The sequence below is a fragment of the Tinamus guttatus genome, unplaced genomic scaffold, assembly GCF_059628265.1.
Source record: "Tinamus guttatus ecotype Peru unplaced genomic scaffold, ASM5962826v1 Tinamus_guttatus_pri_ptg001273l, whole genome shotgun sequence".
Taxonomy (NCBI): Eukaryota; Metazoa; Chordata; class Aves; order Tinamiformes; family Tinamidae; genus Tinamus; species Tinamus guttatus.
The window spans coordinates 124,355-147,873 of record NW_028289807.1 but is presented as its reverse complement, the minus strand read 5'-3'; the positions used below and the strand labels follow the sequence as shown (position 1 = coordinate 147,873).

The 23,519-nt window shown below is 35.4% G+C and overlaps 1 protein-coding gene across 1 annotated transcript in view; it reads right to left on the bottom strand.

The window, feature by feature from the left end:
• Positions 1–23,519, bottom strand: part of LOC104580724 (A disintegrin and metalloproteinase with thrombospondin motifs 6) — a 131,259-nt gene that overhangs the window by 60,076 nt on the left and 47,664 nt on the right. Inside the window, exons 9-11 of the mRNA XM_088538941.1 lie at positions 23,187–23,292; positions 11,794–11,940; positions 4,142–4,283 (exon numbers count right to left, since the gene is read on the bottom strand). Coding sequence (XP_088395067.1) covers positions 4,142–4,283; positions 11,794–11,940; positions 23,187–23,292 — 395 coding nt within the window. The remainder of the gene's footprint in view (positions 1–4,141; positions 4,284–11,793; positions 11,941–23,186; positions 23,293–23,519) is intronic.

Genomic DNA, 23,519 nt, shown 5'->3' with positions numbered 1-23,519 from the left:
CACAAGGGCACGCTGCTGCCTCATGGTCAACTTGTCGTCCACCATGACACCCAGGTCCCTCTCTGCAGAGCTGCTCTCCAAAAGGTTGGAAGGATGGTCCCCAGCTTGTACTGGTGCCTGGGGCTATTCCTCCCCAGGTGCAGGACCTTGCACTTGGCCTTGTTGAATTGCATGAGGATTTTCACCGCCCAGTTGTCCAGTCTGTCCAGGTCCCTCTGGATGGCAGCGCAGCCCTCTGGGGTATCAGCTACTCCTCCCAGTTTTGTGTCATCAGCAAACTTGCTGAGGGAGCACTCTGTGCCTTCATCCAGGTCATTGATGAATAAATTGAACAGGACTGGACTGAGGACTGACCCCTGGGGGACACTGCTAACCACAGGCCTCCAACTAGACTCTGCACTGCTGATCAGCACCCTCTGGGCTCTGTCATCCAGCCAGTTCCTAATCCACCTCACTGTCCACTCATCTATCCCACACTTCAGGAGCTTGCCCAGGAGGATGTTGTGAGGGACGGTGTCAAAAGCCTTGGTGAAGTCAAGATAGATGACATCCACCGCTCTCCCCTCATCTATCCAGCTGGTCATTCCATCATAAAAGGCTATCAGATTAGTCATGCATGATTTCCCCTTGGTGAATCCATGCTGACTACTCTTGAGCACCTTCTTGTCCTCCATGTGCCTGGAGACAACAGCCAGTATGAGCCGTTCCATCACTTTTCCAGGGACGGAGGTGAGGCTGACTGGCCTGTAGTTGCCTGGGTCCTCCTTCTTGCCTTTTTTGAAGACTGGCGTGACATTGGCTTTCTTCCAGTCCTCAGGCACCTCCCCCGTTCTCCAGGATCTTTCAAAGATGATGGAGAGCAGCTTAGCTATGACATCCGCCACAATGTCTCCCACATTAGCCTGCCCTCTAATCCTTACCCACAAGCCCTCAACTCACTCGTCATCCACTCCCAGGTTGAGCTCCATGCATTCCAGTTGCTCTCTCATATAAAGAGTGACTCCATCACCTCACCTTCCCAGTCTGTCCTTCCTAAAGAGCACATAGCCTTCCATGGCAGCGCTCCAGTCATGTGAGCTATCCCACCATGTCTCTGTGATTCCAATGAGATCATGACGCTGGGACCGCATACAGATCTCCAGCTCGTCCTGCTTATTCCCCATGCTTCGCACATTGGTGTACAGACATTTCAGGGAAGGCGGGGGGAAGAGAGAGGGGTGAAGGGGGGGAAGTGGGGGGGGAAGAGGTGGGGGGCAATGCGTCTGCTGGAGCAGTTTTGTCCATAAGTGATTAAACAGATAGATCTATTTTGCCCTTGCCTATTTAGGTCTTATTCTAACAGTTTTTCTTGAAAAACTACTGAAGAGTTCCTTTCAGGGTCAGAGCTCCTTTCACTAAGTACCCAAGAAGGAGAGCGCTTTGCAGCCTCTTCAGTACTTGTATTCTGATGCCCTAATCCCTCAAACAGCTCTTCAGGTATTTAAGATCCTCAGGGAAAAAGAAGGTGTCATGTACTTAAAAGTGCAATTTTTTTACAGGATTAGGACCTAGTTTATGATCAAAAACAACATATGGTTGAAAAAAACCACACATAGAGAATACATGAGGAAATAGGGGAGAAATAGCAAAGAACACAGATTGTCATCTAGGTTAGATGGCTGAAAGAGGTAATTTTTCTAAAGGAGACACATCAGAACAGAATTTTAAAGCAGAAAGAGCATCACAATTCTCTAAGTTGCTTTAAAAGTACTAAGTCTAAAATACTAAAAATCTCAAGAATACTCAATCTAGTCATATCAGCCTAAATAAAATTTTTGATTTTGTCTTTCTGACTTGAGAGTTCAACCATCACAAAACAATGAAGTATGTAAGCAAGAGAGAGGGCAACTATTTCTCAGATTTTTCTTTGTTTTAGAGTTTCCTTCCTTCTGAGTTACTAAACTCCACGTTTGAAAAACTACAGTATCCCTTTTGTACCAGGCACTTCAGCATAGGGGCAGCTGACTGCAGGCAAGAGATTAGTGCACCTATTAGGTTACTTTGTTAATTAGGTATCTTCACTACGTCTCTCTGCTCATAGTTGCACATATATTTGTTAGAATGGGATCAACTAACTATAATAGTGTTTAGTGTTTTGCTGCAAGTACGACATCAAATAGGAACATCCAGAGTATTGAAGCAAAGGCCGTTCCAGCTTTGCAAATGGAAGAATAGGACTAACATTCAACTTTCTGGCTATTTAGAGCTAGTTCCACTGTTCAGCTTTAAAAACCCTTTCTCCCATGAGGAGAAATTTCTTGTTTGAATATTTTCCATCTGCTACCAACTTGCAAGTAAATGTCTTCCCTTCAAAAGCATCACTTGAAAGGTGTGCCATCATAATCATGGCAGCATTTTCAGAGTGTTATGGTAGGCAATATTTTAAATGTATATAATAGATTAGCAGACTTTTACAATTATGTTATGTAAATATATACAATCTGAATACTGTTATGTGTCTCTCAAAAAATGTGTTAAGTCATGCTCCATGGTACACTGGTGGAACACAATATACTGCATCGATTCGGAGGACTGGTGATATCACATGAAGACTTAATTTCTTTTAAGTAATGTCTCAGTTAAGTTTCAGCATCTTTTTTGTAAATATAAGGAAATCCTAACAAAACCCTCAAAAACAAAAAGAGAACAGACAGCAGAAAGCCAAGATTACCTAAGTCTTCATAACTTCTAAATGTTTGCATTTTTAAGGCCAAAATACTGGTTTAAAAACAAAACTGCTCTGTGCAGTTTGATCATCACAACGATTACATAATTTAACAGAGTTTGGAAAAAAATATACATGCAGAAAAGCCAGGTTTTGCACATTATTGACTTTCTAGTTTAATTTAAAATGCAGTATAACTCCAAAAATAATGGATTAAATACTTGCAGATTTCCTTATTCTGAAAATAGTGTGTGTGGTGAGAATTAATAAGAAACAAGGAAAAAAAGAAGAGTAGGTCTTAGATGTAGTGACAGAAAACAGGGCCCTCAAAGAATTGGGATGAGAAGTGAGATCTTAAAGAGAAATAATAAAGGTCAAAAGAAGTTTGATGAGAGATCAAGAACAGAAGACGCAGCAAGATAGTCAGCCAACTACATGCAGCTTTTAAATCCTTTGTACAATATGATCTGCCAAAGAGCCATCCCAAGAATAATATTGTATTTGTCACCTCAGGGAAATTAAACATAGACTTCCTTTATATTTAACATTTAGAAAAGTGATTAGAACAATTTTAATGATTACCCTGTTTTATTTGAATAACCAGTAATTAAAATATTAAAACTATGTATTTTTAAACCATTAGATATATATTTTAGGGTTTATTTAATTTAGTCTCCGCTGATAATTTTATGACAAGCATAACAGAATGCATCCTTTTACTAGGGCAAGATTTTCTTCAAGATAATATTTAAAGATATATTGCATAAATGGCCTAAATATTAGTGTGCAGTTTTTATTTCTACTGTCAAATCCTTTAACTTAAATATTGCACACTGGTACTAGCAACCAAAATTTTCTAGTACTCAGCTCTTCAGTATTCTTTTCAGCTATTTACTATCATGTTTCTCTCTTCCCATACCCAATTATTCTTTTCAGTAATAGATCTGAATAATGTGAAAAACAGTAACTTCAATGCCAGAAAAAAAAGTAAAACAAACAGACCTGGCAAATCAATACAAGTAGAAAAGAAATTTCAAAATGTAGCTTTAAATTGAGAAGTTAAAGCCAACACAACAGATTTATGGATTTCACATTTCAAGATTAATACAAGATGAATCTGATCTCATTTAACTGAAATCAGTGCTCAGTTTAGAAGGAGCAGGATCAAGTGTTATGGGCTCCTTTTTCCTCCTAACATTAAAAAAAATGCTTCTCCAACTTGTTACCCACACATTTTGGAGTACCGTACAGACAAATGACTCGAGCAAAAGATGCAGCATAAAGATAAAAAATCAACCCTTCGCTCACACATGGCGGCACCAGACAGAATACTGTAGGAAATCTGTAACCCACTACTCCATCTAAACATGTCTGTTATGAAGGAATATATACAAATGACTAAGCAGAACACTCAGCATAAGGATTAAGACTTCTTACCCCATATTTACATTGGCGGGATGTTGCTCCATACTGGAAGCGACACTGTTCATCAGCATCATACACCTGACCTGGGGCCACAGCTGGATAAAGAAAGTCACGCTTGGGAGGCTCATTATCAAGGCAAGTACCACGGCCTGAACTGTTCAACATAAAGGACCAAAGGAATTAGGAATTCTATTGACTGTTAATCACAGTAATGATATCATGTATCTAGTTCTGACTTTTAACAGCACTGGGTGTGAAAGAAATATGGTTGCAATAAACAAACAGTAAAATGGTACAGCCATGATAAAAGTATATTTAGAGGGAATTAAGAGCTTAAAATACTGTTTCATTATTACTAAACAAAAACGCTCATTTTAGATTGTGAAATAGATTTCCTATATCATCCTTTTATAAAGTACGATAATTTCTGAGCCACACAAGACTGATTTTCATTTTTCAATTTCCTATTTGTGTTCACTGAGGAATAACTACATTTGGTCATCGAAATTAAGCAATTTTTTAAAATGAAGTTTATAATTCTTAACAACCCCTTCAATCCTTCAACCACTAAGTATTTTACAATCTTACAGATAATGAGAAGCTCAATTGGGCTATATAAAAGTACAAACATTTAAATTTTAACACATCTAAATGTTTATAAGATTACGACCTTAATGTGCAGCCTTGCATTTGAGTGACCAAAATAGGCACAGTGGTCAAAATGATCTATAAATATACCTAGATTTGTATGGACCCAAGATCTTTCACAATTTCACAAGTGAATATTCTGCACTGTTATTTTGGATATTGCTAATTTTCAATACTTTTCATTTGCAGATAATAAGAGTAAAAAAAAAAAAAAAAGCTTTAATCATATAGTTTATATTTTCAGTTTTACCCCTATTTTATCCATTTCTTCTAAATATTGTAACAAATCACAAATAAACAAACAAGAAAACCCTGAACATTTCAGAAGATGTAATATAGCATTTAAGACAACAATCAGGTAAATACCAAAAAAAAAATTACTGTTACTAATGCGAATGAATTAAATGTTATTCTCTTACATACATTTTCCCTACAATCAGGGCATAAAACATGGTGAAATCATGTTGAAAATGTGTTGAAATTTAAAATAACGAGTATGTGATCCAGGAAAGAAAAAAAGGTACTTTCCCCTTTATTCCAATTTTTACTCTACTAAATATGCATTTTTTAATGGCAAAAAGTTGTGAAACTATCCTATGTTCTTTTGAATCTAAATACTTTAGCTCTGTACTTTCTGTGTATGAAGAGCACAACATTAATAATTGCAATATGGAATTCTGATCCTTTTGCATTGTTCAGACCAAACAAATATAAACTGCTTAAACAAGCAAGTTTAGCATTTAATAACTGCTCCAGCTAGTATTGTACCTGATGGGAATATTTCCAAAGATTCCAGTAGTACAGAGTTTGGTCTGTAAACTATGATTCCTGTAAGCAGGTAGGCAAGGACACGGCATTTAAAACTTTTCATTACCTTTGGTGATTCTCTCCATAAATATATGGATCCCTGCACAGATTAGATTATAGAATCAGATTTTTATCTTTAAATGCACTGAACCTCTACATTTAACTCTATTTCTAATTGTAGAAATAAATATTTAATGCTTAATTCACATAATGGAAGTCAAAATCCTTGTAGAAGGATCCTCTGCTCTAATGACACCACTTTCATAAAAATGTAATACTGTTATAGCAAGAAAAAGCAAGAAAACAACTAGAAAGCAGTCACTCTAACTGACTATACTATATCACCATTTTCCAGACTGAAAATTTGTTTTTCTTCTTCTCATCTCTCCTTCTGCTTCAGTTCTATTATTCTCAAGGTACATGGACAAAACTGACACATTTTAAATGTTCTTAGTATAAGAATGTGACACTGTACTGTGTGTAGGGTACTGTAGGGTACGGCGGTCGGAAGATCTCGCGATGGACGGAAAGAATAGTGGAAAGAATAGGGGAGATGGGCATGTGGAATAGGAAGAAAGGTTGGCCAGGGATGAAAATGATAATGCTGATTACTTGCCGCTAATTGCTTGATGGACTAAAGGATTTTCTGAGGCCAACCAATATAGGAGGCGATGTTAATGCTATGGGCTACGGGGCGTGCCTCCACACACAGGTGCCCTACATAAGTTTGGATGTCACAGGTGCCCTATATAAGTTTGGATGTGTTAGTGAATAAGTGCCAAGTGCTGCATCCACCATAGTGGTGTGTGTGCTCATTTGGCCCGGGTTCCCGGGCGGTGGAACCCGTGCCTGCTCGATGCGTTGAGGCAATTGAGGCCGAAAAGCAGCAACTGTGTTAACTGAAGTATTTTGGAAAAAAAAATAACAAGTGTTATAAAGCAGTCATGAAACAAGGACATTCCCTTTAGCAATAAAGAGTCTCACCAAATCCATGCACAAAAAAAAAAAAAACAGAGTAAGAATCTTTGCAACCTTTCTAGAAAATTTTTACTGGACTCAGAAGTGCTGTAATACTCTTGGAGTCTGTATCCCTCATCTTCTCCCTTTCTCTTCATTGCACCAATGCAAAACCCAGATATCTTGGAAAAGATTTCTGCTAAATCTTAAGAGAACAAAGCAAAAAAGTGTCTGATCAATAAAGGTATTGGAGCATTTTCTAAACTAGAGATCTAATAGTAATCATCAGGCGTATGAAAGTGAAAAAAGCAAATGAACAAACAATGTGTACATGTAAAATAAATAAATACATAAAGATAAAGAGACGGAAAGAATGCCACAATACTTGAATCACTGCAATTTAAGAAAAATTTTCCTTGAAATTAGTTTTGCATTTTTTTATTTTATCTTATGCAGGTAGCATATATAAAGTCAAAGAGATCTTTCTTATCCCCATTAGAGCATTTAAATTTCTTTTAAGACAGAGTAAGAAGCTTCTCATGACCTAAATGATGGATTAAGGCATCTGTGCAGACACCACTTCTATAGTCAAGGCTCTGAAGAGAAAATGTGAAAACTATGCATGTAGACCTTTCCTAATTAGGCTCATGTTTTAATATATCTATTCCCAAATATTCCAGCAACATACACAATAGAATATAATTCCTTCAGTGGTTGAGGAAAATATCCCAAAATACTGACACTAAAAGTAGGTTATAAATGCCAAATGACTCCTACCAGAATCCTTACTTTATACTTAATACATATTTTTTCCTGAGTAAAAAATGATTTTTAGGGAGTATATATATTCTTATACAGGTTAAAAAAAAAATCTTTAACTTTTCAGTAAGGAATATACTCTTGAGATTGCTCACTGATCTAAAGATAACAATGCATATATATTTGTGGAATCAGGGCTAGGTCTTGGAAGTGTGACATAGGGCGGTATGTTTAAAATTGAGCCAGAAGAGGACTATTGAATACAAATATTCTTGAACTTTAGAGAAATTCTAATATGTATACGGATTTAGGAATCTCTCTGGTGATAATTTCTGTTTGTTTCCAACCTTTTATGCAGACTTGACACTATGACTATCTACTTCATCTCAAAGACTCTTCAATTTTTATGTATATATACACACACATATACACACATATATATGTATATACATATCTATATATATATATATACACACACACACACATATATTCTACTTTATATGCAGCATAGAATGAAATTTAAAATGACTAGTTTTATATCACTATCTGTTCATTCACTATCTGGGCTCATTCAGGGTTCATTAATTTTCCTGTAAAATATATTTGAAGATTTTTACTGTTCTCACAGGAACCTTTGTCCTCTGACACTGCTCACCAAATGTTCAATTCTCAGGGAGCATTTTTGCTTTTAACTCCATAAAAATTTAGAGAAATTTGAAGCTGTTGTAAAGCATTTATCAACACTTCTCCAATCTTGCACCCTAACATAATTTATTGGCAAACAACAACTTATTATATACTAGAATAAGTGATTTTTCTCAGAAAAATGGCACTTGCTTTAGGAAAGTCTTTCCCACAGTTACAAAATATGACCATTTCAAACCTCTGCTGGCTAGTCTTCTGTCTTGGGAGCTCGAGTCACTCTTAACAATACACAGCTTTGCTTTGCCTTTATTACTATGTTTACAGTCACTTCCATCCTCTACTGGGTCATCCTGCAAAATAAACAGTTTTCTTTGGAGAGTCTGGCTGAACTGGTATCTTCCCAGTGACACTTAATGGCTATTCCTCAATTTCTTCTATTTGTCCCAAGTCTGAAAAATTTACATCTGGATGTAGTTTTTAGAAAGCCTTGAGGAAGTGGAAGGTGAAGCTAAACACTGAGTATCACCAGGATGACTTCTGTTTCAGAATGCTTCTGCACGATCAGAAAGTACAGAAAAGCTTTGTCTATCCTGTGAAATGGGGCACCGTGCAAAAATATCTTAGCACGTGATGGCCCAAGCTGGCAAATCCACATGGATCTACCTTACTTGTAATGCTGTGAACACTTTACCAGCTTCAGGCTGAATACATTCCAGCTGCATTATCCTGGCACCATGACAGCCCTGTCCTAACACTGCACTTCATTCCACCATGTTTTCCTTTTCAGACATAGCTAAATGAATCCTACTAGCCATATCCACTGTGCACAGAAAAAGCACTTATCATCCTGTTTGTGGTCTTTTGATTCTTGTCTCTGGCGTTTCCCCATTCTTGAGAAAAATGGGGAGGAAGAGGGCAGAGTTTAATATATCTGGGATTAAGCACATGTAGACACAGATGACAGGGTCTTGAGGCTTTGCCTCTAGAGCTCTAAATCAGCCTTTCCTCATTTGTTGCTAAGTTGTGAAGAAGTATTAGAAAAAAATGAAATCATTCTCCCTTTCTGAATGCAGACTGTTCTGCTATACAAGGAATTGGTACAACATGAAATTCTTTTTTTTCCCTTGCTTCTTTCTCTCTGATGTTGACATGCAAAAGATAAGCCTCTGCTCTCAAAGATGTTCTGCCTCAAGAAAAGATGTTAATAGGTAAAAAAATAAGCAATTTTGGCTTTTGATAGCTGTCTTGCACATATCTGTGCAATCTCTATTTTAACAGCTTCCATTTATTAATGGCAGCTTCCTGCTGCCTTCGAGGAAACTACATGAATAACTGGGGAGGCAAAGCACTAGAAAATTGGGAAAAATAAAGTAAAGTTTTACAGGGGAAAGAAAATAGATTCTGATGTGGACTATTCTACTTTGTGAAATAATACAACAACTATTTCAAGAAAAAAAAAGTCATCTATGCATTTAGGGAACATTAGAGCCATGAATAATAAGCAGCGTGTGTTTCTAATGAATAGATCATATTGAGTTTTTTTTTTTTTTTTTTTTTTTTTTACAGAACATAAAATTAGTAGATGAAGAAGGTGGTTGTCTCTTAGCACATTATATAACAATGTAACTTATACAATTGGAAAATCCATTAATAATTGAAAGGCCTAAAACAATGTTTATCCAAAGTGGCTTTGAAAAAAAAAACATTCCTTCTGGGCTATAAAAGCATAACTGAAATATCATAAAAAGCAACCTATTACTGGAATTATTTCTAGGGTTCAAGTATTATCTAGGATCTTCAATAATAATTTTTATAGAATTTAGAGATGGCACTAATTTGTCAAGAGTTGCAAATGATAAAAAAGTATCTCAAAAAATCTGAGGAGATTAGGATTACGTGAACAGATTCACCAGTGTACTACACTGTATTTATGCTAGCAAAACTGAAATTTCAGTGGCATCTCACTGACTTTAAATTGAAACTTTATAGCAAATGAAACACAGGGAATGGAAAATAATAAGGGAGATACTAAGAGTAAATAATATAGGAAAAAAATGTAACAAAGTAGTAAAGCCACAAGCTAAATTTTTTTTTAATTGATACAGTAAAAAGTTCACAGTAAAAAGATCACTACTACGCAGAGGCATCAAGCTAAGAAAGAAGGAAGTTCATCCAGACTGAAATTTAAAACGAGGAAGGACCATTATGTTTGCAGCATAACTCAAGATATAGAATTCACTACATGTTTCTTTAAACCCATAAATGGAAAATGAATGACTGCTTTAACTACCTGTTGAACAACATCTTCATCTATAGACAAGATATCTTCAGAACAATAAGGAGTTCAAAAGAGAGCAACAAATAAAGGCAAGACAAGACTGAGAATAACAGAACTCTTACAGTGAGAAACAAACCTTCAAATGCTCCAAGAAAACACTTGAAATGTAAACTGATATTCAAAACTACTAAACTGGGAAATAATCTCCCAGAAGAGATGAAAAATCCCATTCTTGGTCATAGTTAAATCTAAACTGCATAATATACCAGAAAGAATACTAAAGGGAATGGACACTATTGCATTGACAGAAGTGATTGGCAGTGATAAAAACAAGATGGCATTGTCTAGTTTTATCTTTAATTTGTGTTAAATGAATGCATAGGTATTTCTTATCAGAAAACTGATTTATGTTCTAAGAAACATGTAACACAGATATGTGTAGGATGATTTAGTCAGCATATTTTAACTGAATTCTCTTCATACTGAAGAGAATTACATTAATCTGAACAGTGCCTAATATCAACACGAAATTGTCCACTGATTCTTTATGGAGCCTACGCACCTACACAGAACAAATTGACGTGCCTGTACACTGAGTGGGGAGCTACATTAGAATCAATAAAAAGCAAATATTACTTGCCTGGATGGGTCCAGGTAAGACTGATCATACAGCACCTTATTCTGAAGTTAGATATCTAAAAGAGGAGAAGAAGCTCATTTTGTTCATTGTAGTTTAGTGGTTAGACCACTGTTTTAAGCCTGGTTTAAGTCTACCTCCTACAACATAGCAAGTATCTGAATTATTAAACTATCTTTATTTCTAAAAGGAATGATTGCACTGATGACACTGAACCTACCTCACAACTGCAGTTTGCCTCCATGAAGCCCCTGTGTAACACACATTTTTAAAACTCCTTTTATTAATCTACTTTCAGCAAGTTCACTCTACTTTGGTGCTTGTCTTCCACAATGTAAATTGCAAACAAAGGCTTCATTATGCATCAGGTATGCCAATGTATACCAATCAGTACATTTTTGTGACTAACGTATTTTGACTGTTTTATTTTTTTTTTTAATAGAAGTAAAATTTCCAAGTTTAAAAAAAAAAAAAAAAAAAAAAACGAAAAATATTTCTGGATAAGAATCACCCCCCAATTAGGACAATTTAAAACAAGTTTAAGTTATTAATATAATCATGAAAATGTAATTTAGGGGGAACAGGAATAGAAGGCTGTTCTCTTAGACTGCTTGACACTGTGCATGTATTTAAAAAAATACTTTCCTATTCTTTTATTTCTTACCTTCAGATTAATGAAGTAATTAAATATGGTCAGCACTTCAAAAAGTTTTGAATAGATAAAAATGAGATTCAGAATGTAGCAGCAGAAACTTTTGCTATTACATACAAAAAAATACAACATGAAAATTTGAAGTGACTTCTCACACTTTAGGTTTTTTAATCCTAAAATTGTAAACTATTAGAAAAGGTCACTGTAGCTCCACCAACTATTTATTCTAAAAGGTGTGAATTTTTGGAACAACTTATCATTTTTCTTGAGAGATTACTTACTCCAAAAAACTGGTGATGTAATCCCGACTGCAGGCTGACCAAGAGAAAGGGTTGGTGTTTGCTGTAATATGAGCTGCCATTAGCTTTGCTGCTTCGTGACCTTTGGTCCCACAGGAATTTCCAATTCCATCATGATTCATACCAAAACTGCCCAAAAGAGGAGGAGAAAAACAGCCCATTACTTTTCTGCAATATCAGGCATCACTTAAAACTTAATGAGATTTTTACAAAGAACGTCAGGACCTAAAAAAAGGCACTTTTAGTACAGCAGAACTGTTAACAGAGAAGTAGGATCAATTAAGCTTTGTTTATTTTTTTCAGATCTCAGAAAACTGCACAATTGTTTAGCATCTTTTTTTCTCCACAGAGTTTTGAAAGCATTTTAATTATAAAGCTTTTGTAAAAAAAGTTTCACAATATTCTTGCGACAGAAATTAAAGGCAGTTGGTCCTCATTTGGGTATTTTATCTGAATAAGGCCTATAAATTGAGGCACCTGAACTAGTAAACAAATAGGGAGTAGGTGACATACAGTATCTGCACAGAGAAGCCAATGAAAGTAAAAGTAGAACTTGGGGTTTGCAATTCCAAGGCTACCTGTATACATGCTCCCTCTATGCATCCATTGATATGGATGAGACTTGGAGCCTTCCTATTGTAAGTCCCCTTTGCCAAGTAAAGGAGACTTAATATCAGAGGAAAACACAGAAAGAAATCTCCCTGTAGCTTTTAGCTGACAGATTTCTGGATACCAGATCTCTTAACTTTCAACAAAAATTATAAAGCTTTGCAAAGAGAAATATGACAAAAGAATCCTTTTGCCCTGGGAATCTGAAATAAACCCTTAGAGCTATAGATAGGCAATATAATCATCAAATTAAAAAGAGAAGTTTATTCACTGAGAAACTAATTGGAAATATGTTCTTTACAGATGTAAGACTATCTTTAATGAATAGTTACTACCATTATTCCTAGCAATGAAAAATGTCTGATTGACCTGACATAAATGAAGCACTTGCAGAGAATATGCACTTTCTTAATAGCATACATTTTAAAAATTATATTTTCTTAGTTTGCCTTTGATGAATTCTATCTAAACCAATCTATATTGGGGAATATAACCTATTTCTTAAAAATTAACCATTAATCAAGTTAGTTCTTCCTGTCCAAATATGTCATAAGACCTGTGAAATGAGAGGGACAGGCTGTGAGATACAAAAAGGCTTCCCTGACCAAGGGATGAAAAAGGAGTCACAGCAAATGCCAAAATTAAACTTATACAAACCTCGAGCAGTGAAACTGTCACTTCTTTACATGTTGTACAAAACGCTCAGCCTCTGAAGCCTTCCGTATTACAAATGATAGAAACATTGATCCCCCTGATTTCTTATTCAGGAACGGGAATACGTTCAGGCAGTGCATTTTGACCTTCTAGAAACTTTCAGGACCAATCGCCAAAAGACACAACCAATGTTACTTTAGTGGCTGGCCACCTATCCATAGACAGAAGAGTATTTCATACCACTTTCTCCACTGAAAACAGCGACAATGCTGTCCAGTGAATCTGAATGCATTGTTCCAGAACATGGTATAAACATATGAGACTTGCATGTTACTCTGAGCTCCAAGACACTGGGTACTGCTTCACCTCTTTATCTGCTCATTAAGGACCTAAAAGCACAAGATATATCAAAGTACTCCTCCCAACAATCAATAGTATCACTGACATACGAAAGGAACCTCAGTAAATCTATTTCCTGGATGTTCCCTCCTGGTTAGGGAAGGATCTGATCTGTTAAAAAAAAAAAAAAAAAGGCATCCTTTCCAAGCCTATGGGATATACCCTGTGGTATAAAAAGTCTATAGCAATGCCTGCTTGCACTTACTCTATTGTGTGGTGTCTGCATCGTAATTGAGAATGGTCTGACTGACATCTTAAGTTATTGAAACATCAAATGCAGAATACTCCCTGGCATATAATAAAAATACAGCTCCAAATACAACTCCTGTCTGAGCAGCATATGTGCTAGAGTGAAAGATTCAGGCCACTTAAGTATTATATTCACACTTCAATATTTCTATATGTACTGGGAGGGAAGGAGTTAGATGACCAATGCAACAAACAATCATAATTTTGGAAATTGAAAATATGGAAAAAAGGGTGTTTATTGGCCTAATTCTCAGCTGTCATCATTTTCTAGAATTCAAAGTCGCTCGAATGGAAACCTTTTCTAAGAATGGTTGAGGGTAGGGGGGATTCTAGAGATCATCTAAGACCAACTTCTAAATTATTTTCAACCCCAAATTCTTTTGAATTACCTCTGTACAATTTCTTAAAACAGAAAACTTCAGGTTTTCACAATCACTGCAAGTGAGTCTCTTGTGGAGTGAGCATTTTGGGAAGGAGAAAGAGTTGAATTGGATCAAGCTGACTACTGTTATCCAGATATTCAGAGTTTCAATTGCCAAAGAAATAACATAACCAGACTCCAACTGTCTGGAAATGAGAGTCCAAGTGTGATTTATAGCCTTTGGGTCTATCAAAAAAAAATAATAATTTTGATAGTTTAATAGCTTTCCTTCTTCTACCAGCTTTTCTTGTGAAAAAAAGATGTTGATGGTAGCAGTAGTATGTCTGATAAAAAGCCTGTCTGATAAATAGCAGCAAATGGAAGCTGCTATTCCTGATGTGCCCAGGAACTCAATGCTTTTCATAAACTGCTGGTATATCCACCTTTTTTTTTTTTTTTTTCTCTGAGAAGGCTCTTCCATTAACCTCTGCTTTTACATTTAACAGGAAACTGATCATTAGGGCAGGTATTTTTTTCTGATGGTTGGAAAGGGGATTTGCAATTATTGCCATCTTTTTCCAAAGGTGGTAGTGGCAGTATGCCATTACAGTCCAGTAATTTGCACCATTCTGGCCATGACTGCAGAGGAAAACATGTACCAGCACGTGTACCAAACTACCAGTTTTACTTCCATAAGTACACATCATTTATATTTGATCATCATTACACTAAGGCTACCTCTTTTACAAAAGCAAGTTTGCAATTAGATTGGAGTGGGAAGGCAAGGAAGAAAGGAGGGAACACAAAATGCTCCATAGGGAGCCACTGGTATGATTCATTTACCTATTTCAAACTGACTAAACAGATGCAGACTGTATTCCATTTTTGCTGGCTTAAACAGCCTGTCTAAAACTAACAGTATAATGCTGGTTTTAAAAGAACAGCCAGAGGAGCAGGGAGACGGTCAGAAGTCTTACTAATGCAGAGGAGTTCCATAATGTTACCTTTCTGCATATCATCTCATAAAACTATAGGGAAAAGTGTTGAATTATGGTTTTTCTTCAAGAATTATAGCTTCTCTTTTCCCAAGACAGTCTACATTACTTATAAGAACTATGCAATGCAGCAGTTTCAAGAACTTTAAAACTATCTTTAAACCCAAATGAAACCCTTCTGATATTTCTCTGCAGTTGGTATATTAGAAATGCTAAGAGGGTGGCATGTTCAGCTAGTGCTCTCTGTTTCATTTAACAGTATCTGCAATGGAATGGATTCTTTTTCCTTAGCAATCTGTTTTTCCTTATATATTCCTTTTCCTTATATATTTGTACCACACATCTAACTTAAGATCTGACCTCAATAATCATAGAGGAGGTAATTGGTCTCAGCTGCACTGAATAAAAAGGCAATAGATAACCAGAGACCCTGGGGTAAGAGTGAAGGGAAGGATGGAAATATAAACTTCTATTTTATCCTTCTTTTATCTTGTGAAAGAACAATACTGCAGATACATCTCTCCCAAGTCCCTACAATTTCCTTTTTATCTAAGAGGAGGTTGCTGATTTGTTGGGTGGTTCTAAATTCTGATCATTGTAATTGCCAAAAGAGGTACTGCTTATGCATCTGAAATGACAGCAGTTATTTTTGTGAGACAGCCAGGATGCTTCCATCTTGATTTATTATCTAAACACTTAAGATTCAGAGAGGACAGATCCAAAACAATCTGAACGGCCCTCAGTACTGCTCACAGAGCTTTATTCTATATATCAAGAATTTTCTCTGGCACTGAATTCATCTGAAGTAGGCTGCCCATATGAATAGTTCTCACTCCTTGCAAGTGAGCAATCAATTACCTCTGCCTTCTAATTGTAGTGCTTGCGATCTACCAATCAAGCCATTCCCTAGTTTTCCTAGGGTTTGGAACAGCAAGAACTGCAGAGGTCTCTAATTTTTCTTTTTTCCAAATACAATAGGGGATTGTTCATATCTTTGTTCACTTACAGATCCCTGAGTTACAGCAGATATTGGAGAATTTGGCCTAATCCTTTTGAAGTAGCCCTTAATTTGGTTTGCCACTTGTTTATCAGGGTAGGGAAGAAAGTATAGATGAAGAATCTTGAGTCATGTGCGACAACAAAACCACAAAAAAAAAAAATACAGGTAAATATTGTAAAATCAATATTGTAAAATCCAACTCTTGATCTTCTTGTGGACTACCAGACTCCAATTTACAGTTGTCTAACTACAGCAGTGTTTCTAGAGAAGAACCCTTTCTTTTTAAGGGAGAAAAGAGACAAAGTTTAACCTTAGGAAGTTTTATACTAAGTGCTTGCACTAAAAAAAAAAAAAAACAAAAAAAAAAAAGACAAAGTAAACATATATACTAAGAGTGAAATAAATCATGTTCAAGCTGAGCAACTTGACCAAGGTATGTTTATAGATCTTCCTTGATTGCTTCAGCATGTCACTTAGACACATGGCCTTGGAACATTTTTGGAGATTGAAGCAAGAGTCAGGGGAAGAACATAAAGTGCACAAGTGAAAAGTCCTATAAGAAATTTCTAACAGTAGAGCTCTCATACAGTGGGAAGACAAAAGGCATGCTTGAACAAGTATTTCTCACATTAGAAACAAGACCTTGAGAGAAAATAAGAATTTGCTTGTAAAAAATGCCAGTTTATTAAAGTTATTGCTTAGACAAGACTTTCCTCTTTTTCATAAACTATATATTCAATTTATTTTTAGTGTTTTGTGTAAGTACTAAATGATATCACTTAATCTTTAAAAATTTGGTATTTTAGCTGATTAAAAGATTAATAAATGGCATATTCATATGGCCTACATTGAAAAAAATAAGTAAACTATCAAAGTCAGCTTTATTATATCTGTAAAAATCTATAGTTTTAAATTGTCTTTTATTAGTGACACTGAACTTGTGCAAAGGTAAAAGAGAAGGAAAAAGTATCATCATTAGAAGGAGAATTAGTATTAATCTTGTTCAACCTAGAAAATGATAATCAAAATGAATAAAATCTACTGCTAACATAAAAAAAAAATCCTACAATACCAGATACAGGAACTTCATGTAATCAATGCAGCAATTTCTGTATGAATAGATACGACAATTCTATTAATTACTTTCATGTCTATTAGTACGCAAATACTTTTCTAAACTGATATGAGGTTATCAGCTTAAACATTTTTTGGAAAAAGTATGATCTTCATATTTTATGTCTTTATAGTAATATAAGGCCAAAACTTACTTTTTTTGTTGTTTATTTTTAAACCATATCCTCCATGCACTGGCATAAGAGACTGTTCTCCTCTTTCTCTTAAAGTAAAAGACCTACTAGAATTTCTAGACAATGTTATAAAATCATCAGTTATAGCGTGCATGCAAACTGCCTGCGAAATGCAAACTGCAATTCACTTTTAAATGACATTACGAAGAAAAGAAAAAAAGAATAAAAAGTATGATCTTGAAAATCAGATTATTTTAACTTGGAACCACAAACATTGATATTTATTTATCCATTATTATGTGATGCATAACTACATCACATTGCATTGGTGCCCTCAAGGGAGGGATTATTTGGCTACTTCACTTTTTATTTCCATGTCTCAGTGTGGATCTTAACTGCTGATTTCCTGTATTTGGAGATCATTATATGGTTTGGAGCATCCCTAATCCTTTATTCTGAAGCAATGCAAAATTCCCAATTTTGATTTAGGTTAAACATATTACTTTTCTGAGAATTTAGGAAGCATTTACTGAATAATGTAGCTTTATAAGAATCATACCTGCCATCAAATTAAACGTAACTTTTGCATTCTTTTAGCTTAACATTTTTCCCATTTATTTTCTATATGCCATTCTTCCCTCTGAGGTATGGCTGATGAACAAATACACAATCAAATAAAATATTGATCTATTAACATAATTTAGTATTAAATAATCCTCTGAAACTCTTCAAAACATTGCAAATTCTAATTTATTGGAAAAAAAATATAGAGCCTATTCAGAAACCTGAACTGTATTGTGGGGAAATGGCAAATTTCTATGAGAATCTTAGGAAAAAAAAAAAAAAAGGTAGAGCACAAATTTCTTCTTGAGGTTAACAAGCTATTCCGTTTTAATGTCACAAGAGTAACATCAAGTAATGTTTCTGTGCTACACAAAGCAGGAGACTGACTGCAATGGAGCTCTACACTGTAAGTCAGAGGGGAATGTATTGCCTCTAATCAGAAGACAAACTTCTGAGCTCAGATTTCCTTCAGAAATTCATGATGCCCTGAAGGTTACTGTAACCTTCCTCTTCACCCCCATTTATTTTATTTACACTTTTGTTAAGATCTGTGAAATGTCATTACATTCCTTTTCCTTGATTAGAATGCTTTAACGCAAGACAAATGATTTTAGTATTGCTAATTCTGTATTTTAAATAATATTTTCCACAGTTAGACTTCATATTGTAAATCCAAACACTGTACAGAAACCAGACAACAATACATCACTAAAATGAAAGTCCCAACAAAGATTTTTTACAGTCATAGAAGTTGCATGCTTTCATACCTGCAATATAAGAATGGCAGACCTAAAACAATGTTCCTTTAAAAAAAAAGAAATAGAAAAGATACAACCGTATGGTCCTATGTGATTTTTCCAGACAATTTATTCTCTTAACAAAAAAAAAAAAAACAAGCAAAAAAACCTGTTTAACTTTACTTAAATTGTCCCTAAAATTTAAAGGGAGTATTCTAAATATAATAGGACAAGAAACCAAAGCCAAATGGACCTTGATCACGTAGCAGGGACAAGTTCTAACATGGTTCAGTGACTCTTACTGACTGAGCTGGCAATAAGTCAACTGTCTGGAATGGAACTTGCTCTCTTGCACATTAGTAACTTGAAGCATCACAAGCTTCTAAGCTGGCAATTCTGCTGCTGAGGTGCTCACACACTGCAGATGTGAAATGGTCTGTTACCTTCCATCTCTAGCTACAGCCTGGGTATCACCATCATGCATAAAACAATGATGACGCGATCGAGTGGCCATTTGTTCATGGGAGACCTGAGAGTACATGTTGCTAGGAATATTCATCCTAGTTATGATTAGTATTTTGAAGGGTGAAATATGCGTGCTGAATATTTCAGACTGGGGTATTTTCCTACCAGTTGTACAATGCATACAATCCTTGAATAGGCATTTTTTCTAGGAAAAAAATCATTCTAAAATTGAGGTCCTAAAATGCAAAATGCAGCTGGGGTCTGACAGATCAAAAATGAAGCTCCCCAATTACTGAAGAAGGAGGGAAAGATATCAGCTTCTTTAAAAATGTCTCTAGGAGGACATTTCCTATATTGGATATTTCAGCTCCAGGACTCAACATCAGCTTTTTCATATAGGTAGCAGGGGTACTCAGGCTACCTCCCTGCTATGCTTACAGAATGATAACAAATGCTACAATTACAGGCACTTTCTAGCTGTATGAATTATTTTAGAACTATATACATGACAAAAAATATTACTCTTCTACATCTTTAAGATAATTGACTTCATTAGACTACAATATTTCCTTAACCTTCTTTTCATCAAGTTATAATTGCCAAACTCCTCTGAATTTCAATTCAATACATCTTCTGTTAGTCAAGACAATTCTGATTTTTTTTCAGAAATTACTTTACCCACCAGCCTTTTCTCCCTGCTGCTTCCATACAGCATTTAATAACTATCTATCATTAAGATACCCAGTTCTAAGCCTTGTCTATGATTTTTTTTTTCATTTATTTCCTTCATTTTCACTTTTCATTTTCCTTCCAGACCTCAGCTAATTCCATATGGCTAAAACAATAAATGCCACAATATCTACCCTTAGATACGAACCTGGAATTCCAACTGCAGTTCTTCCAATCATGCAGTAGTTTGCATGGAGCACACTAGAAAGCTCAGAAAGCAATCCACAAAAAAGTACACTGAGTGGGAGGCAACCTAACTCAACCCACGGTGAAACACTGAAGATGAGAAAGGATCCTGTATCTTACCCTTCTTGGAGGTTTAGATACACGAGCCTGCAGAGCCATTTTCTTCCCTAAGAAAGGAAATTCTAAGGACTTGCCACTTTTCGTGCAGCAACTCAAGCAACTGCAAGACACGCAAGATGCAGGGGATACTGATTTAATTCTCAGTCCTGCCAGAAATGCAAATCTACAATGGCATTTTCTTACCAGAAATCTCAAGTATTTCTTCAGTGTGAAATATATAATGGTAGGAAAGCAAGCAGCCCGAAAGTCAATCATCACAAATCAATTTTGCAGAGACACTATTCTGTAGGCTGAAGGACTCTGACTGGTATCTGATTAACAGAAGCATTAAGGTAACACAAGGCTATTCTCAGAACCATGAGCAGGGGGAAACACCCATGAAACTGTTGGTCTAACTCCATCCTTTACACCCTTCAGGCAAGGAACACAAAGATAACTGCGGCATACCTATGGCTTTAACAGACACAGGCTGTGAGGCTTGGCTGCACACACCCAATCTGTACCAAAACTGGACTATGCACATATGAGACCTACCAGTAGTGAGAAAATGAAGCCAAATACTTTAAGTATTTAACATAAAGTATGACTTATCATTACAATTACATTCTAGCTCTCTGTCTCTTCTAGTCTTTAAGTGCTTTCTGAACAATATTCTTTAATTAAATAGAAGTTACTGGAATCAATATAAGGATAAAAGAGTTAAATTTAATTAACTATGATATAGAAAAAGTCAGATGAGAAATAATTAGATCATCCCATCACTCTAAAAGTAATGTTAAGTCATACTTTCATCAGAGAAATCTTACAAATCCAGTTTTGGAGAAACTGTGGATAATATAAGAATATATGTTTTATTACTTTTTTCTTTTAATCACTGTAAAATCTGGTTCCTCAGTTCAACTACTTTTTTTTTTTCTTCTCTCTCTCTCTTTTTTTTTTTTTTTAAAAAACAACCTCAGTATTTCATGGCAACTATATAATTAAGAAAAACATAATCTTTCAGAGTGCATTCCTCCCATTCTAATTTAATTAAGTGCTTTTTGGTGCATGGTATATATTCAGTCTAGACATATCGCTTAAATGCTTCAATTTTCCATTTGACACTAAAGCAAATTCCATATTTCCCATGTAGGCCTAAAGAGAATAGCAACCACTGTATACACCCAAAGGAAAAAAGTTTACAATGCTCCTTGAAATATTTTTTCACTCACACCAGCAAGCACTTTCTATTTCGTTAATGAATAAAACTATTCAATTTGAAAATAGGTAGGAAAGGAAATAATAACTTTCCTGATTTAGTCACAGTCTACTCTCATTTTGGGTCATCACCGGAAGTGATATATGGATAACTCAAACTATTATAATGCTGGAGGATTTTTTACTCACATATTCTCCCCAGCCTTTACTGAAGATATCTGCATGGCATGTCTATTTTTAACACAAGTGCAATTTTTTTATTCACTGTATATCACAAAAAGTCTAAATGAATTTGATTTCTCTTTTTTCTTCAAAACAGCATTTGACGTGTCATGCAAGCTACAGTAGGAGGTGAAGGCCTCAAAGATCAGAGATGTCTTATGTATAGAGGCCAAAATATACAGACAAGATACTGTGTATGAAAACACACAGTAAAAAGATCCTGTGATCACAGGATACATATGTCTACATTTTCTCAGATTCAAATCAAAGTCTAGGTACCGTAAAGCAACTGTTGTCATTATGCCAGCTTTGCATGATAAAACTGTATACATGAGCTACTACTTAAATTATGTTTATATGTGAAGTATCTGACATAAAATACATAGTTGCATTACATATAGAGTGCAATGCAGATGTAGTATTGGAAGACATTTTTTCTTGTTAAATGTGTCACTTAAATTCACAATGAGGTCACATATCACCATAAAAGACAGTAATAAACAATAATTTCACAACTTCTAGCAAATCAGAGCAGATATTTCCTCAAGCATTCAAAATATATTTTCCCTTATCCTATCTTGTACAGGACTCATGAAAGTAAAGGAAAGGAGGGGAGGAACAAAGATCAAGAGAATTACATCTGTTTTAAATTATTTTTGTTAAGATCTTATACAAGTGCCCTTGGATTATAGCATTCACCTACAGTGCATTTACGATGTTTTTTTCATACATAATATAAATGAGATCATACTTGCCCAGTGATTATCTCGCATGATAGGTGAGCTGGAAATAAGTGTTTACTTCCAACTCCTGCTTTTGATCAGCAGATTGATAGATTCCATTTCAGTCTGCATTGGAACTTTTAGCAGTTGCATCAACTAATGATTGGAAAAACATGTCATCCATAACTCAGTGTTGGTCAATCCAGGTAAACAAAGGAGGAAACCTTCTGAATCATAATAGAAACTGCCTATTTTATTATAGTCACCTCAAGGTGCTAATGGTGCTATCTTTCAATGGAAGACCTGAAGTAACTTAAAAACTTAAAACTGATCTCTCTTTAAAACAGCTTTATCACTGTTTTATAACACCAAGTTCTTCAAAATGATATGCTGATGCTTCAAAAGTTAAAGTTATATTATGACTGTTTTACATGTTTCATGCTTGGGTGAAAGCTGACTACTAATGTACAAATACTGAAAACAGAAACAATGTCTTAATCAAAATATTTCAAATTATATTTAAGACAAAATAATGAAAATCAAAAAAAAAAAAAACCTTTTAAATGCTTTCGTTTCAGAAAGCAAGGCAGACAAAAGTAGTAAGGAAAAAAGACAATTTTCAAAGCCAAATATTTAAAAATATGAAACAGAGTAGAAAGGTTGTGAGCCAAATCTCAAAAGCACAGCACTGGAAGCTGAAATCAAAGGGTAAACAATGAGTCTTCAGTTCTAAAGTTAAAGCCCTTGGTAATATATACTAAATGCAATATACTGTCACTCATGAATACTATATACAGAACCATGGAGCACCAGAATAGAGATGGTACAGCCAAGCAGAAAAGAAAAAATGGTATCTATTATTAAGCTGTTATTAAAATGGTGACACAGTAAAATCCATTCTTTTTTTAGACTCACTCACTTGTGACCAATCTCATGTGCAATGGTAAAAGCTGAACCTAGGCCAATATCTTCATTAATGCTGCAGCTCCTTTCAGGCTCACACATTCCAGCCACAGAGGCCAAGCCTGAATAAACAGAAGGAGACACAAAGGGTCAAAGCCAAGGTGTTTCAGTCTTAAAAGCCCTAGTTATAAATGCCTGGATTCTTTTTAATAACCTCTATCCACAGAAGAAGCAGCTAGCAAAAGGTTAACTTTCTAGTCATTTGCAAAATCACTGGGGGGAATTTCACTTTCCCAGCTAGACATTAATATTTTTGAACTGCAGTCAGTGCTGGAAAATGTCTAGACTA